A 19269-nucleotide genomic window follows, 5' to 3' on the forward strand; every position below is an offset into this window, starting at 1 on the left:
GACCTATTCAAAGGATAGGTCATCAGTATAATAATTGGTGGGGGTTCAACACCCGGACCTCACACGATCAGCTGTGTCGGCTCCAATCCGGATATTAGAAGTTATGCAGTGGTCGGTGCTGGAAGCAGGTTGCTCTGTACACTGCATAGCACCTGTGCTGGGTTACTGCAGCTCTGCTCCTATTAACTTGAATAGTAGCAGAGCTGCAATACTGCGACCAGAGCCACCTGCTTCCGGCACCGACCACTGCATAACTTCCGGTGCGTGGAGGCACAGCTGATCGGTGCGGGGTCTGGGTGTTGAACTCCCACCGATCATATACACTGATGACCTATGCTTTGGATAGGTAATCAGTATGAAAAACCACCCCCTGCCTGGACAACCCCTTTAAGTAAAAGAACATTTTCAGACCCTCTGATATTCAGTTTTCATCCTACCGCTAGTTTCTGACTTTTCTCCTGTTGATGTGTCCCTGCCAGTAATGCATTCTGGATGCGTGGACTGTGACTCCAGGATGCTGCTGTCTCCACTAGCTCTCATGTATTATCGCAGCTTAATTTCTGACATAAGAGACATTCGAAGATCACCGTACCCCTGTCCTGCCAATAGGTGAGGGTCCTAGAGCAGAGGCGTAGCTAGATTCTCCTGCACCCGGCCAAAGATTCATATTGGCGCCCACTCCCAACTTATTTCCCGACATCTCCTTCCCTCTCGCCATGTTTATGTGTAAAAAAAATTGTCACCATTTTTTTTAACCGGTTAAGGACTAGGCTGTTTTACAGCTAAATGACCAGAGCAAATGTCACAATTTTGCTATGCGCATCTTTAGATGACTATAACTCAGCAGGTGAATAAAGTTCATCTTTGAATTTTACATTCTTTTTAAAGGACAGATAGGGCTTTGTTTTAGTGGCATTTGTCAGTATATATCATTTTTATTTTTTTCTCTAAAGTGGGCAAAATTGGAAAAAAATGCAAGAATTTAGCAATTGCGTCAGTTTATGCCAGCATTTTTCACACACGGTATGGACCACGGACAAAATTAATCTCCTTTAACATTCTTCCACTTCTCCCGTGCATGGGGATACCAAATATGTGTGCCTTATTCACTGTGTGGGCATGTGCCAGGGCTTGGCATAAAAGGAGGCTTTTTGGCCTTTTCGGTCCAGGAATTTTGCATTTGATTTTATAGCCGCATACGGTTTTCTGGGGGGCGTAATGCTGCTGAAAGATTACAATCACCCCATGAATTACTTCATTCACGCAAGTAGACCCCACAAGGTTTTCTTCAAGGGGTTTATCATATTTTTAGACAGTCCAGTTTTCTTCTGAAAGTTTCTTGAATAAGATGGATCAAAATAAAATTAGCAATTTTTTAGCAAATGCGTCAGTTTATACCAGCATTTTTCACACACAGTATAGACCACGGTCAAAATTCATCTCCTTTCACATTCTTCCACTTCTCCTGTGCATGGGGATACCAAATATGTGGGCCTTATTATCACATAGAGAAGTAGGAGGGCGGACGATAGAAGAAGCTTATTTCACAAATCGCTTTTTTTCAAAGCTGGTTTTACAAAACTCAACAGAGTTTCTATAACACTTCCAAAATATCTGCTCTTGAAGCAGAAATCCCAAAATATTCATCTAGGGGTATAATGGGAATTTATTTTTTGGGGTTTTCTAAAATAAGAAATTGCAGGTTTATGCAAATGGAGCTCTCCAGCAGATGAACTTTAGAGAATATGCAAACATGACATCCACCCCCCACCCACCCATTCCCTCCCTCACCCTTGGAGTAAAATCAGGGGAAAAATAAAAACGTAATGTAGGGCAAATATATTTTCAACGAATTAACTAAAATCTAATAATTCAGAACAGTGTGGTATTTTTTAAAACATGGCTCAATGCACAAGCCTGGTTGCGAGGGACATGAGGGACAGAAATATCGGGACTCTTTGCGGTGCCCGTCTTTTCTGCAGACGCGGCACCTTTTCTGGGGGTTGCTTCTGGTTGGTGTTGGGGGAATCCGACTGATGAAGTGTCTTTCAGTCAGTCGCGTGACATCCTCAGACTGGGGGCATTCTCGGGTGTCCTGAACATCAAATATGAGGCCTTCAATAATTTTCTCCTGGAAATCCAGGTATGTGTCTCTGCCTCTGTTTTTTTTTTTTATAGAGCACAAATGAATTGTGGATTGCCACCTGTAACAGATAAATGGCCACTTTTTTGTACCAGGTTTTAGTTTTGCGTTTTACTAAATAGGGCTGTAAAACCTGGTCGCTTAAATCCACCCCCCCCCATGTACTTGTTATATTCGGACACGCTCACTGGTTTGTGCTTGTCCGATGTTGCCCCTCTTTCCCTCACTGCCACTGTTCCTCCGGTATGAATCGTGCTTAGCACATACACATCTTTGCAATCCCTGAACTTGACCGCCAGCAATTCTTCAGATGCATAAGCACAGGAGTCCCCCTTTAACATGCGCTTCCCCACTAATTGCTGTGGAAAACCAATTCTGTTTTTGCGCATGGTACCACATGTCCCAGTCCTTGCAGCATGCAAATGCCTAAACAGGGGCACACTCGAATAAAAATTATCACAGTACAGGTGGTACCCCTTGTGAAGCAGAGGCTGCATTATCTCCCACACGATCTTACTGCTGGTGGAAAGATCAGGGGGGCATCCAGGAACATTTATTGTGCGGTCCCGCCCTTCATAAATTCTGAAGGCGGTGGTATATCCTGACCCGCTTTCACACAATTTATAAAGCTTAACGCCATATCTTGCCCTTTTTGAAGGTAGATATTGGCGAAAGCTAAGTCTGCCATGGAAGTTGAGGGATTCGTCCACGCTTACATTCTGCTCAGGGGTGTAGAGTTGCAGAAATAAATTATTCAGGGAATTTATTAGCGGTCTTATTTTGAACAACCGATCCCGGTTTGCATCGGTACTTGGGGGGGCCTGTGCGTTGTCATTGAAGTGGAGGAACCTCATTATTGTCTCATAACGAGACCTGGGCATTACTGCAGAATATACTGGGGTGGCTTGGGCAGGTCTTGTTGACCAGTAAGACCTAATGGAGGGCTTTTCGACAATACCCATATTTAGGGTGAGCCCCAAAAAATTTTTTAATTCCTGCAAATTGGTGGGCGTCCAATCTCTGGCATGGGTGGATGAAGGTTTCTGCCTTATATATTGAGTGGCATATAAATTTGTTTCGTGGACAATCTGATTTAGGATGTCGTCCGTTATAAATAAATGGAAGTAATCCATTTGGACAAAATTTGTATTTTCCACGGTTATGCCAGGAGTGGCAGTAAATCCGTGGATTCTAGGCCCAAAAGATGGGGCAGGTGCCCATACAAGAGCCTGAACTGGAGGGACCAGGCTGTCCCGTGCTACAGCGCTACTTGGCACTGCGCTTTCATGTTCTGCAGTTTCAACTGCATCAGGGACAACGTCCCCTGAAGATGAACCTGAAGTGACGCTATCATCGTCACTGCCCAAAACAGGTTCCATCTCTGACGCCATCTCTGATGCGGTCTCCGACTCAGACCACAGCATGGCGTATGCCTCCTCGGCGCTAAACAACTTCCTCGCCATAACGTAACTAACACTAACTAAACTAATTTTTTTTTTTTTAATATAAAACACACAAACTAACTGCTATATATATCTACACTACCGCTAACAAAAAACTAAACCGCTATTGCTATATATATTATATATATGTGGATATATATATAATTATATACTCCCTACATGCCTATTCTAATAGAATAAAAGAAAGAAAGGTAGATAGAAAAAAAGATAGATGGATAGATAGATTGTATAGATAGATAGAAATCTATCTATACAGAGAATGTTTTATAGTGTAACTGTATTTTTTGTGTAACTGTAACTGTAATCTTCTGGCAGCAATTCTCCCGAGTCTCTTCTTCTCCTTAAACTGAAACAATGTTTGAGGAGAAGAAAAGAGGCAGGAGATTTGCTGCCAGAAAAGTCAAAATAAAACAAATGTGGTCGCTGTGGTTTTCACAGCGACCACATGTTCAGGGACCATCAGATTGGTCCCTGATACTCTGCCCAGTGCCCAGAGCTGTTGGTAACAGCGTGGGCACGGGGCTGTGTGCACGCGATCGCGTGCACACTGTTTTCTATGCAGAAATGCATGTGATCGCTGTGATTGGTTGTCACAGCGATCACATGTTCAGTGGCCAAAAGATTGACCCCTGACATTCTGCCCAGTGGCCATGGCTGTTAGCAACAGCCAGGGTATAGAGCTGTGTGCACGCGATCGCGCGTGCACAGTCTCTGAAGTGCCGCCGTAAATAGTCTATACGGCGGACTTCAGAGACCCTGACCGCTGGCCGTATAAATACGGCCAGCGGTCGGGAACCTGTTAATGTAACAAGCATAAAACCATTTCTACATTTTACACCACACAGTCCCCTGTAGATAGCGCCACACACAGTCCCCCTTATATATAACGCCACACAGCCCCCTGTAGATAGCTCCACACACAGCTCCCCCTTGTAGTTAACGCCACACAGCCCCCCTGTTGTAGATGGCGCCATGCACCTCGCCCCCTTGTGAACGGCAGCGCCGCGCACCTCGCCCCCTTGTGAACGGCAGCGCCGCGCACCTCGCCCCCTTGTGAACGGCAGCGCCGCGCACCTCGCCCCCTTGTGAACGGCAGCGCCGCGCACCTCGCCCCCTTGTGAACGGCTGTGCCCCCACCCGTCGGTGCCGTGCACATCGCCCCCCTGGTCGTTTACCCTTACAAAAATCTGATTAGTATGGCTCAGTGACAAGTGTATGCCTATCTTCCTTTAAAAAGTGGTTACCTGGGTTGTTAAATGTTTTTTGTAAGGGCTGTAAATTAAATAAATAAGCAAAAGAAGCGGTACTTATCCTTGCCCCGGCAATCCAGCACGGACGCTCTAGCGGCAAGCCCGATGGTTGTTTACATCCAGGAAGCATGTGAAAATAAACAGCAGTAGGACCCGTGTAAGAAAAGAGGATGCAGAGAAAATACCACAGGGACCGCCGCCCCGATGTCTTAGAACTCTTTCGTTAGCAAGTTATGATATATCCTGGTAGGGTTCAGTGGACATGTGTTGTATTTCCACCATTAGGCGGGAAATACGATTCGTCACCAATGAGCCCTCTGATTGGCTGCGGCAATTACATGCGATGTGCCTGTAAACAAGCATTGGGCGTGCCGCTGGAGCGTCCGCTAAGTACTGCTTTTTTTTTGCTTATTTCATTTCCATTCCTTACAAAAAAAAATTCACAACCCAGGTAACCCCTTTTACTACTTGTCTACTGTTCACTCAGTGGCAACTCGGCTAAGATCTGATTCATTTGAGTGTGGTTTGTAGGGTTGCGATGCCTGACAGCCCCATGTAAAGGCCCGCAGTTATTTCTTGCATCCAGTATGTTGGACTTGACTCCGATCTGGATTGGCTCTGTGACAGCGGAGGAGGCGGCAGCAGCTTGGGCAGTCATGCCATGGAATTCCACATGTCAGCAGCACGCATTATAAATTCTTTTTTTTTTTTCTACAAAGAAGTTTAGGAGCATACATTTTTGTTTCAAGGACGCCTTTCATTTTAATCAATGGAATCTTTGTGAACTGTGACCATATCTTTACATCGGTTTGTCCTTGTTTACACGTTTAAACTGGTAAAATGGCATGTATTGACTTTGGGAATGCGATACGTTCACGTTCTCGTGCCACGTTGAGCCGGCTCCATTTGTGTTTGAATCTGTTTTTATAATTATCAAATCTTTCTGGCTTCAGGTAGGTATGGAGATTACTTCAGCATAGCTCTGCTTAGTAGGTACTATTGGAAAACGCTACTGTATTTTGAGGCTCTGCTACAAATCTACTCCAAGTTAATCATGGGCCTTGTAAGCAAGCGAGCCCACCACCACCTATAGGTGTTGATAGATTTTCTTTTAATAAATCGGTCTAAAATTGTGCTCTGATGAATTTCATTATATGCACAGGGGTCAGAGTTTTTGAGCCCATTGGACCATTTTACGAAGTTTAGGAATTTTGTTTTTCCGTTACATAATGTAGTAGTGTATCAGAGTAGACCTGAAGTTGAAAATTCTCAAGACAGATACAGGGAAAATAAATCAAATGATGACCATATATAATAGAAGATATCCATAAAATGTAGGACATTCTCTAGGATATGGGTAAACCTATGTTACATGTACTTTAGATACTCGCTATTGTATGAATAGACTGTAAAAACTAAGTGTCCTATTATATGGTCCGTGAAAACGAGCACCCATCGATGAGCTATCTCGTTGATCGGTGCTCGTTTGCTGCTTTCACAAGGAGCAGTGATTGGTTATGTAGAAGTACGAGCCATCGTCCCCATGCATTTTACATTGTGATGGCAGCGCGTCTACACCGGGAGATGTGCTGCCGACAATGGTAATATTTAATGGTGCGTAAATGATATGATCAGCGATGGACGAGCGTTTGCTTGTTCATCGGCTGATCGTTGCCCTGTTTTACCTTGTGAAAGGGCCTTTAGTGTTAACTGAGAATCTACTACTATGCTGATTCTATGTGCAGATATTTTCTGTCTATAGTACTTTACTTCGTATGCTTATTTATATATTACTTTGTTGTAAAACCAAAATCCTGTAAATAAGGAAAAATGCTAAAAAACTTTCTATTAGGGCTTATACAGACGAACGTATAATACGTCCGTGCGACGCGCGTGATTTTCTTGTGCCTCGCACGGGCCTATGTTAGTCAATGGGGCCGTTCAGACAGTCCGTGAGTTTCATGCAGCGTGTGTCCGCTGCGTAAAACTCACGACATGTCCTTGAAGTCAATGGGTGCGTGAAAATCACGCGCAGCACACGGAAGCACTTCCGTGTGACGCGCTTGATTCTCGCAACAGCAGTAAAAGCTATGAATGAAAGCAGAAAAGCACCACGTGCTTTTCGGTTTACAAACCGTGTCATAATGATGGCGGCTGCGCGAAAATCATGCAACCACGCATCATATGGTGATGACACACGGAGCTGTTATGGAGCTTTTGCACGCGCAAAACGCACACGCTCGTGTGAATCCGGCCTTAAAATTAGGGGCCTTGACCACTGATCTTGGAGGACACCGTTGCAGGATGGGGGGGGGGGGCGGGGGTCATTGTTTATTTACTTTTTTTATTGACCAGCTGTCGGTCAATTCTTGTATATCAAAAACCCTGACCTATAAGAAAGGGGGCACGAGTGGAGGCAAACCAAAGGGAGCGATAACCTAATCAGGGAGTCATAGAATTATGCAAACACAGGGGTTGACTTTCTTTACATTTCAGTCATACATCATCTGCTGTGAAATGAGTTAAATGTTCTCTAATAGGTAATATCAGCCAGAACCTGCAGCTTAATCCTTGGATTTAGGAGTAAAAGAATATTCTGCACTCCCAACTATGTTGTACTTTAAAGAGGCTCTGTCACCACATTATATAGGAGATGGGCACTATAATGTAGGTGACAGTAATGCTTTTTATTTAATAAAACGATCTGTTTTCACCACTTTATTTGCGATTTTAAGCTTTATGCTAATGAGTTTCTTAATGCCCAAGTGGGCGTGTTTTTACTTTAGACCAAGTGGGCGTTGTACAGAGGAGTGTATGATGTTGACCAATCAGCGTCATGCACTTCTCGCCATTCATTTACACAGCAGCATCGCGTTCTTACTAGAACACGATGTGCAGCCACAAACACACACACTAACATTACTGGTCCGCGTCAAACACTCCTCTGTACAATGCCCACTTGGTCTAAAGTAAAAACACGCCCAGTTGGGCATTAAGAAACTCCTTCGCATAAAGCTAAAATAGATCGTTTTTCTAAATAAAAAGCATTACTGTCGCCTACATTACAGCGCCCATCTCCTTATATAGGAGATAGGGCACTTATAATGTGGTGACAGAGTCTCTTTAACGGTGCGGGGTCCAGGTGTCAGACCCGCACCGATGATATACTGATGACCTATCTGGCGGATAGGTAATCCGTTGTTCAGTAGTGGACAACCCCTTTAGCAGCCTGTATGATCTGCCCTTCCTTAACACTTCATAGCTTTCCTCCTCTCCACATATTGATTATCTGTGTACAACCTCCTCCTCCTCCCTGCTGCTATCTCGAACACTGAGAGAAGAGTGTGGGGGGGGGGGAGCAGTTGAGTTAGCCGTCAGGACCATTGGAATTAGGGTGTGTTCACACGCTTACTAAAAAACGTCTGAAAATACAGAGCTGGTTTCAGAGAAAACAGCCTCTGATTTTCAGGTGTTTTTGAAGCTGAAAATGAAGCTATTAATTTGGCGCTTCTTTTTAGGCTTCTTTTCAGCCGTTTTTCGAGGAGTTTTTCATAGAGTTCAATGGAAAATCGGCTACAAAAAAACACCTCAACTACTTCTTTTTACGGAGTGTCTTGATTTCAATGGGCAGATGTTTTGGAGTCGTTCTGCTTCCGATTTTTCAGGCGTTTACACCCCGAAAATAGGCAGTGTGAACATACCCTTACAGATTTGAGTTACAATTTGCAGGCGACCAGCCAAATTGTAGGACTTTTTTTTTTAATGAAGACTATTTAGAAAGTTGCTTACGTTTTTTTCATTTAGGAAGCAAATAATAAAAAAATTAACTCCGCCTTTAATCCTTGTTAAATAGGCAATGCATATATAATGTACACAACGTTTCAGTCCAAACACCATGGACCTTTGTCACAATTTATGCAGCTGTAAGTAGGCGATCAATTTGTTTAAGCGATGCAGCAATATTGAGAGCGACATCTGTCACAGCAGGTATGCGCTCATCCATATCTTGTATGAGATCTAGCCATTCATCACATTGGATTGTTTGCACCATCATTACGTTATCCGTAATGGCTTGATCAGCCTTTAACTGCATCTCAACTACTCCGGCTCTATTAAAGACGCTATTACAGTAGGTTGGCTTCACATAGGCCCTTTTTACAGCGGATTTTGACACATTTACTGATGTATTTTTCATAAATAAAAAAAAATACTTCATTGTTTCACTGTCCTTTTTACAGATGCAGCAACAACTATAGGGGATGCAGAGGTAGCAGTCGGGTTCTGGTGCCTGAGAGGGCCCAAAGGCCCATGCCACATAAGAAAACCGTCTTCAAAATGGCACATAATAGATAGGGGCAGTGTTACAGATTTGCATTGTGGCCCAGGAGCTTCAGGTTACTCAGCCTATGGTGTGAGGCCATACATTGACATTTTTGACTGACTTCTCATCGTCATCCGCGTGTATAACAAGCTTAGCTTATCCTTTTACAATTCACATGCAGTGACCCACAGTTACACAGACAAATTTACGTAAAGGTTAGGGGGCACTAATTGAATTCAAGTATCACTTTGTAGCTTGTTTACATAGTATATTAACCCAACATCTCCTTTAGATCGCTGTAAGCAGAGTGCTTATTCATCCGACAGCTAATGCCTAATATATATATATATATATATATATATATATATATATATATATATATACATATATATATGTGTGTGTGTGTGTATGTATGTATATATATATATATATATATATATATATATATATATATATATTAGGCATTAGCTATGTGTGATGCCTGTTCACATTAGATTGTAGGCACATCACATCGAAATCCTCAGGATGCGCCAATAATTAGCTGATGTGTGCGCTTCAATTCCCTAATGTAATGTTGGTGGCATTGCTGCCTTCAGGACTTTCCTGCATCCGCTGGGGGAAGAATGCATGCACCCTGCGGAGAGAGGTTATTGCCATACCAGTCTGCACATTGTAACGTCCTGTCTGTTTGATCTATTCCCAGAATACAGGCTGCTGTAAATAGCATCGGTATCCTTCTGACTGCTCCCTGTTTTATTATAAGCATCGTTTGTATTTTGTTGTGCTGCGTGTCATATACTTCCATAAATGATACCTATTATCCTCTTTTTACATTGTGGTAACACTTTTTCTCTACAGAGAACACATTGTGCTTATGTAACTTTACTAGACCATCTATTTATACCTGCGCTTCTGTAAAGAGCAACTTGACTGTCTCTTGTTTTCTCTAAATATTTAGAAAGAAGAATGCGAAAATTAAGAGCGCATACAAGCGGAAGCACGTTAACGTGGGCTGTGATATGGATTTTGATATCGCCGGCCCATCCATACGCAGTGCTGTGGTGTTTGGCTATGAGGGCTGGATAGCTGGCTACCAAATGACTTTTGAATCCGCGAAGTCAAGAGTCTCTCAGAGCAACTTTGCCGTTGGGTATAAAACCGATGAATTCCAGTTGCACACCAATGTGTAAGTAAAAACAAAAAATGTTTTTCAGTAAAAGTTTAGCATGAAAAGTCATTCCCTGCTGTATAGCTTCAGTCAATCCCTACTCTATCGTCTTTGACCGGGCAACGGATGACCTATCCACCAGATGACCTATCCACCAGATGACCTATCCACCAGATGACCTATCCACCAGATGACCTATCCACCAGATGACCTATCCACCAGATGACCTATCCACCAGATGACCTATCCACCAGATGACCTATCCACCAGATGACCTATCCACCAGATGACCTATCCACCAGATGACCTATCCACCAGATGACCTATCCACCAGATGACCTATCCACCAGATGACCTATCCACCAGATGACCTATCCACCAGATGACCTATCCACCAGATGACCTATCCACCAGATGACCTATCCACCAGATGACCTATCCACCAGATGACCTATCCACCAGATGACCTATCCACCAGATGACCTATCCACCAGATGACCTATCCACCAGATGACCTATCCACCAGATGACCTATCCACCAGATGACCTATCCACCAGATGACCTATCCACCAGATGACCTATCCACCAGATGACCTATCCACCAGATGACCTATCCACCAGATGACCTATCCACCAGATGACCTATCCACCAGATGACCTATCCACCAGATGACCTATCCACCAGATTTTCCACACCCCCGAAGATCTGCAGTTTCAATGATTTTTAAACTTTTTTGTATTTCCTATATTATATCACAATGCAAATTTATAATCAAATCTTTTAAACAAAGTCAGAAAATAGAAGTGTGAATTAGTATTTGATGTACATTTTAGACCCTGTTCACGTCACGTTTCGGCCCCTACGTTTAGCGTTTCGGAAAAGCTAAACGTAGGCTAGCTCCGACAGAGGCCAAAATAGTGTCCTTGGCGTAGTAGACTCTGCTGTTCTATAAAACGGGTTGCCGCAAAAAAACATTGCACATATGGGTTTTTAACATGGGGAAACTACGGGCGACGTATGACAATGTTTGGCTTATGCCACAGGAATTTTATTTAATGTGTGTGTCACAGGCTTTTCCATCGCTTTTTAATGAATACATTAAACAGATACCATAATAGTCTATGGTTGGGGGATGCCTGTGAAGAATGCCTGACCGTAGCATCCGTTGCCTATAATGGTGTCCATTTAACGGATATGTCATGAAAAGGGTCCTGAGAGTTCATGACCTATACGTCATGATGACATATGCCACTATTAAGGCATCTGTCACAGTATTTTTAATGTATATGTTGACATCTTTTCCTGGCGTATGCGTGAAACCTAGGCCAAAAGGCTATGTGCACAGAGCCTAAGTTGTACATATGATCTCCTGTCTGCTCACAACCTGTTTGTTTACTTCTATTCACTTATTTTTGATATATATATTGATTTCAATTTATCTCCAAGCCCCGCTGTTAGTCAATGGCGAGCTTCTGTGCCCGCGCAATCACCATGACATAACTGTATGGCATGGTGGCTTAATAGAAGTCAAACCATGACGTACAGTTATGTCACAATGGCTTAAGACGTTAAAGGTTTTATTATTACGATAAATGAGTCCCAACTGTAACAACCTGTACAATACATTTTTTAACCCTTATTAATGATCGGTGTATGGTTTAAAAAAAATAAAATAAAAACCTTCAGGTTCTCAAGGCCAATCGTAACCATACACGCCCAAAAATATGATTTTGTGATTGTGCCTAAGACCTCATGCACATGTTCCTATTTATGCAGCGCTGCAATAGGGCTCTTGTTTAAGTGCGTGGTTCCCCTAGTGTACAATTCTGTAGGAGTCTGACTGAATAAAACTCGTGGCGTGCTCCACCACATGCCGTATGTAAGGTCTATTCTAGTCTAAAGAAGCGCAGTACATATGGCATCCGACAGAGCCTCCCTGGAGGAAATGCGACGCTGTACTAGGGAGCACTATGGCTTTTGTGCACTGCGTTCATGGGGCCTTTCATCTTATACGTTATTTTCGATTGTTGCTGAATCTGGAAAAGTTTTGGTTCTAGCTGCCGTTTGTCAGCTGTTCTATATAGGACATTCGGTGTTCATAATGTCTCTGATGTGAAAATGTCAGGAGTGCAGAATATCTGGTTGACCTTCGAATGTACATGGATTCCCTTAAGGCTCTGTGCACGCTACGTTTTGGCTCATGTTCAGCGTGTACATCGGGAAAGCTCCCGATTTACGTGCTAAATGTGTCCATAGGGCTCCAGTGGAGGCCAAAAGAGCTTTAGGCCTCCGCGGGGTGGTATACCTTTTTTTTTTTTATTTTTTTTTTTTTACCCTGGTAGTTTGTGGGTGACGAATGCAACTGCATGGCATATTTCACAGGCATGTTTTAGTATTGGTCATGGTATTTTCAATATCCTTTCATGACGTAGTGGCTAAACAGATACCATTATAGTCTATGATCGATGTATGCGTTACACTCATCCGTCGACCATAGACTATAATTGTATCCGTTTAGCATAAACGGGGTCGTGAGGGTTAATGATGTACACGTTTTAACGTGCACCATTAAACTCTATGGTGACTATTAATGCATCCGCCACAGCCAACATAAATGTCAGGAGCTTTTCCCGGCGTATACGATAAACATAGGCCAAAAACATGATGTGCGCACTGCCCAAATTGTGCATTTAACATCTTGTCTGGTCACAACCTTTGTTTACTTCTGTTGAATTATGTATATGTGACCTATTGCCAACAGGAACGACGGTACAGAATTTGGAGGTTCGGTATATCAAAAAGTAAATGACAAATTGGAAACTGCCATTAACTTGGCATGGACGGCAGGAAACAGTAACACTCGCTTTGGAATTGCAGCCAAATATCAAATCGACACAGATGCTTCATTCTCTGTGAGTATGCACCCGAACGTCCATAGAGGGCAGTGTTGTCATGTGTACAACTGTCATATGTACTGGCCGCACAGAAGTGATGAGGCGATTGTGGTCTTTACAATACTTCATTTTAGGGACTGGATTAGGACCGGGATACAATGTACAGCATAGTGAATAATAGTAAAATCACTCTTAATCATTTATTTCTATTTACAGTAATGTTTGTATAGCAATATCTGGGTTTACATGCAATCCAGTTAAACATCACCATCTATTGACCATTGTCGTTTCAAATAAGATGGTCGTGATTGTCATCAAATGAAGGCATCAATGCTTGTGCCTCCAGAAAAGATGTCAAACTGGGCTTCCCTAGATCTGTCAGGGTAAGGCCGGATTCACACGAACGTGGGAAAACTCTGATGTGAAAGCCCCAGTGTGGGTTCCGTTTTCACGGATCCCCATAGACTTGAGTTTATGGAGGGATCTGTGAAAACGGAACAAAATCAGATCTGTTCTATTTTTCAAGGTACCCTTCACATGGTCTGTTAAAACAGCCGTGTAGATTGGCCCCATTGAAATACATGCGTTCACGTGACGGCCGTTGTCTTAACAGCTGTCACACAGACGTACTCTACATTAGTCTGAATTCAGCCTTGCTTGTATTCATTGACTGCAAGAATCCGTGGACTAATCTTCCGCCTGTTCAGAAACCCTTGTGGGGGTGGATAAAATATTCAACTAAGCTCAGCCAGCTCATGTTTTGTCTGCCCTCACAATGATGGGCAATGACTAGCTTTGATCCGTGCCATGCCTATTGTAAATTGATCAATAAGTCCAGGATGGAGAATTGTCTGCTGTGTGTGATTGGGTGAATGTTCTGTGTTGGGCGGGTTCCATGTGACGTCGAATTTTTTTTTCATGGTCTCCCATGTAGTGAAAACAGGAGTCACTGATTTAGCATTGGACGTGGTGGTTGGACAGTAGCAGAATCCAATTCCATATGAGCTTACCAAGATCAGTGACTTAAACTGCCCAGTGTTAAGGGAAGTCAATTTTAACAATTCAGTCTATTTCTTATAAACCCCAAATTCAAATACCATTTTATAACGCATCAGCATAAACCGATAGAGAGAATAGCTGCACATTACTATGGATAATACAATGTACCGGTGTGTCATGAGAGCTTTATAATACTGTATGCACATTATATATCTGTCTCATTCTATAAAAGTGAATTGTGTGGAACGGATTAATAATCTTTATTAAGTCATGATTTTTCTTCCAGGCTAAAGTGAATAACTCAAGTCTGATTGGATTAGGATATACTCAAACCCTTAAACCAGGTAAAGATTTTCTGGTTGCTAAATAATATCCAACTAAATGCGATTCTTGCCATGAACCGTGGGACGGCCTAGTCTACATTTTGCATCCTATATAATGCGTGTCAGTAATCTAGTGAAAAACCTATAACCCCTTCAGGACTGAGCCTGTTTCGGCCTTGAGAACGTAGCCGATTTTTTTTCAAATCTGACGTGTCACTTTATGTGGTAATCGCTCTGGAATGCTTTTATCTATCCAAGTGATTGAGATTGTTTTCTCGTGACATATTGTACTTTGTTAGTGAAATAATTTGGTCGATAAATTCAGTATTTATTTGTGAAAAACACCAACGTTTTGAGGAAATTTGCAACAATTAGCATTTTTCTAAATTTAAGTGTATCTGCTTGTAAAACAGATAGTAATACCACACAAAATAGTTACGGTTTCACATTTCCCATATGTCTACTTTATGTTTGCATCATTTTTTGAACGTCCTTTTCTTCTAGGACGTTACAAGGCTTAGAACGTTAGCAGCAATTTCTCACATTTTCAAGAAAATTTCAAAAGCCTATTTTTTTTTTTTTTTAGGGACCAGATCAGATCTGAAGTGGCTTTGGGGGTCTTATATATTAGAAAGTCCCCATAAATCACCCCATTTTGAAAACTGTACCCCTCAAAGTATTCAAAACCGCATTCAGGAAGTGTTTTAACCCTTTAGGCGTTTCACAGGAATTAAAGCAAAGTAGAGGTGAAATTTACAAATTTCCTTTTTTTTTTTGCCCAAATTTATTTGTATCTGAAGCACCTAGGATTTTGGGGCTTCTTTTTTTATATATATTTTAGGCACCATATTCGGTTTGAAGAGGTCTTGTGGTACCAAAACAGTGGAAACCCCCCAAAAGTGACTACATTTTGGAAACTCTACCCCTAGATAAATTCCTTTAGGGTTGGAGTTAGCATTTTGACCCACAGTTTATTTGCTGAATTCATTGGAATTAGTTTGAAGATCACATTTTTTTTTCTGAAAAAAAGTAGACCTTTTTACAAGGTATAAAGGAGAAAAAGCACCCCAACGTTTGTAGAACAATTTCTCCCGATTACGGCAATATGCCATATGTGGTAATAAACTGCTGTTTGAACCCACAGCAGGGTTTAGAAGGGAAGGAGCGCTATTTGGCTTTTGGAGCTCAAATTTAGCTAAAATGGTTTTTGGTGTCATGTCGCATTTGCAAACCCCCGAAGAAACCAAAACCGTGGAAACACCCCAAAACATCTAGGGGTATAGTGAGCATTTAGATCCCACAGGTCTTTTGCAGAATTTGTTAGAATTGGGCCGCAAAAATTAATATCAACATTAATTCCGCTAAAATGTTGTTGTATTTTTTTCATTTTCACAAAGCATTTGTAAAGCAATTATGCCCGAGTACGGCTATAACCCACATGTGGTCATAAATGTTTATTAGAAATTAATTAAGCCTTTCCGGAACTGATCCATTTTTGCTTTTTCTTTTTCATTTTTCCCTCCCCGCTTTCCAAGAGCCATAACTTTTTTTATTTTTCCGTCAATATAGTGGTGTGAGGGCTTATTTCTTGCAGGAGGAGTTGTAGTTTCTACTGACCCCATTTAAAGTACCATTTAAAGGGGTTATCTTGGGAGTAAAAAACTAAACAAAAAAAAACCCCACCAACTTTCTCAACCACATGTATATCTTTATTGAAATACTTTCTATTAAAAAAATATATATATTTCTGCGTTACTTACTGATCCCTGTTGTAACGCTGCAGCCGAGGTCACACTTTGGTTATTATTCGGGACCTGTGCTTTCTGTGCGCTTATTAAACTACAAGTCCCATCATGCGCTGCTTTCCTCCTTGCCATGTGCCCCTGCCCCCTCCAACTTCCACCCAAGCACACCCCACTGATTACATAGTGTAATCCCTGTGCTCTCCCGCAGTGTGTCCAGTCCCCAATCCCCTTTCAGCACTTGTACACCATACATCGTTATGGCAATGTGCATGCCCCAGGATTGGATGCTGTTAAAGAGGACTAGTTTAGTACTGCCGGAACGCCATAGCGCCAGCCCCCTAGTGGTCACATTACGCGTTGACTGAACTGGAGGGAGAGCACAAGTAACCCTACAACACACTGACCCTTCTACATCTAGCGGTCATGTGACTTCATGATGCTCCGACACCACTGAAGGGGGAGAATGCTATCAATCACGTGGTCATGTGTAGAGTGTCATCATTATGACACTAAATACAGAATTTCTGGCGTCAGTGGTGGCTTATAAAAATTAGTAAAACCATTTTTGCGGTTTAAATTTTTTATTTTTTATTTATTTTTTACGGCGTTCAGCGTGCTAGTTAAATAATGTAGTGTTATAGTTAAGACTTATACGGACGCAGCTATACCAATTTTGTATTTTTTTTTTTTATGTTACTCTAGAAAAAATGGTAAAAGGTATTTCAGTTTTTTTTGGACTTGCTAATACTCACTAACTTTATTAACTTTTTTTTTTTACATATTTTATTAGTCCCCCTAGGGGACTTGAACCAGCGATCATTAGAACGCTGGTACAATACACTGCAATACTAATGTATTGCAGGATATTGTAATTTTTATAGGCTCCTGCAACAGCACAAACGCTATTCCTGTCTGTGTCCGTCCACTGTAATACGCAGCTGACACCCGCAGCGTATGGCGTGGTCTCCCCCGCAACATGACATTCTATTAAGTTGTGGTGCGCGAAGGGGTAGAGGATGGTGCAGAGTGAAAATTACAATTTGCCACTGATATGCCATTTAGTGCAGAATATGTTGTGCGACTGAAGACAAATACCTCATAAAATGTTAATCTGGTTCTACCGGGTTTGGCGACGCCATATCTGTGGACGTAAACTGCTGTTTGGGGACGCTGTAGGGCTCAGAAGGGAGGGAGCGGCATTTGACTTTTAGAGCGCAGATTTAGCTTGGTAGTTCTGTTTGGGGTTTTGCTAATATTTAATTTTATAATGTGGGGGCATATGTAAGCTGTCTGGAATACATGAGGGTATAATAATGGGGTAAACAAATAATAATCCGAAAATAGTGCCCAATCTTAACCGCTTTTGAAACACACTGCATATTTTGCGGCGCCATATTCCGAGAGCCAGAACTTGTTCTATTTTTTTTTTTCTCCACCGGAGCTGTGTGAGGGCTTATTTGTTGCAGGACAATCTGTAGTTTTCATTGGTACCATTTTGGGGTACATGCGCTTTTTTTTTTCTTTTTTGATCACTTTTTGTATTCCATTTTTTTTGGCAAGCAAGGTGACCAAAAACCATCAATTCTGACATTTTTTTTTTTTTTTTTATTCATTTTATTTTTTTGTGTCCCACTAGGGGTGTTGAAGACTTACAGCTCTGATCGCTGCTGGAATACGTTACACTACCTAGGTAGTGTAAAGTATTCCAACTGCCATTGTGACGTGACAGGAAGCCTGATAGGACCAGCTTCCGGCTGGTCCTCATAGGCTTCGGTACATGGCAGCCCGTAGGCCATTGTGTGGCCTCCAGTTGCTATGACAACCATCGGCAGCCCCCGAAATTGCATGTTGGGGCCGCCGATCTGCTCTAAACCCCTCAAATGCAGCGATCTCAATCGACTGCCGCAGCTAAGGGGTTAGTTGCCGAATTGAGCAGCAATGAGCCACTGATCGGCAACGGGGAGCGCAGGGTAGGCACTCCGCACAGTTAACCGCCGCTGCGGTGTAGCGCCACACAGCGGTTAACTGTTAATGCTCGGACGTAACTGCACGCCCAGTTGCGCTAAGATACTGCTCACCTGGACGTGCATGTACGCCAAGGTGCGTGAAGGGGTTGAATCCATCAGAAAGCTCTCCTGCAAATGTACTTCGATTAGGCATAATCAACTTTATTGAGATAATAGGGGAAAAAAAAGATGTTAAAAAAGTCCTACACAAAAAAGGCAGAAGCCACATGGTCAGATGTATATAAAGAATCCAAAGATGGTCAAAAGACAAAACATTTAAAACAAACAAACAGGGTTTGCAGTATGCAAAGCGGTTACATGAACGTAGGATAATGTAAACATACATTGTATACTGCCATAAGTAAATGAGGACATATACGGTAAATGCAAATTGACACAGGTCCAAAAATGCAGACAGACCTAGAAAACGATAACCATACAATTGTATAAAAATAAACTATACCACTTGGGCAATCGGTCAACCTCCCCCCTCCTCCCTGTGTATGGCCCTGGATAGAGCCACATAGTCCCTCTTGGCCAATCAGCTGAGGAGGCTGCTCCACTTACAAACAGGGTGGGGGCAATATTACCTGTGGGATTGTGTCTAGAATGGTGGCAGATCCCGTGTAATCCGGACCGGTTTGTGGACCTAGTACTTGTCTACACTCAGTAATTGCAGCCAGAGCCGGATATTTGCTTATGAGTCATTGTGTGCATTACGGCAGTAAAGGTCATGCAATGCTGTGCAAGGCTTGGTATTTACTTGTGTTTACAAGTTAGTCCTGTTCAGAACCCGAACTTAAAGGGACACGATCATCAAGAAGGGTGTGTTTGTTTGTTTTTAAAGTGTTTTAGAACAAATGGATGTACAATCTCAATATAGTTACCATGTGGGGTTGTCACTTCGCTTTCCTACAGTTCTGAACAGCAAGTCTACATAGTTATGCGGTGATAT

General features: G+C 42.4%; 1 protein-coding gene across 1 annotated transcript in view; it reads left to right on the forward strand.

Moving 5' to 3' along the window:
• VDAC1 (voltage dependent anion channel 1) overlaps positions 1–19269 on the forward strand; it is a 39443-nt gene that overhangs the window by 15617 nt on the left and 4557 nt on the right. The window contains exons 6-8 of the mRNA XM_075856344.1: positions 10136–10363; positions 13109–13259; positions 14527–14584. Coding sequence (XP_075712459.1) covers positions 10136–10363; positions 13109–13259; positions 14527–14584 — 437 coding nt within the window. The remainder of the gene's footprint in view (positions 1–10135; positions 10364–13108; positions 13260–14526; positions 14585–19269) is intronic.

The sequence above is a fragment of the Rhinoderma darwinii genome, chromosome 3 (genome assembly GCF_050947455.1).
Source record: "Rhinoderma darwinii isolate aRhiDar2 chromosome 3, aRhiDar2.hap1, whole genome shotgun sequence".
NCBI lineage: Eukaryota > Metazoa > Chordata > Amphibia > Anura > Rhinodermatidae > Rhinoderma > Rhinoderma darwinii.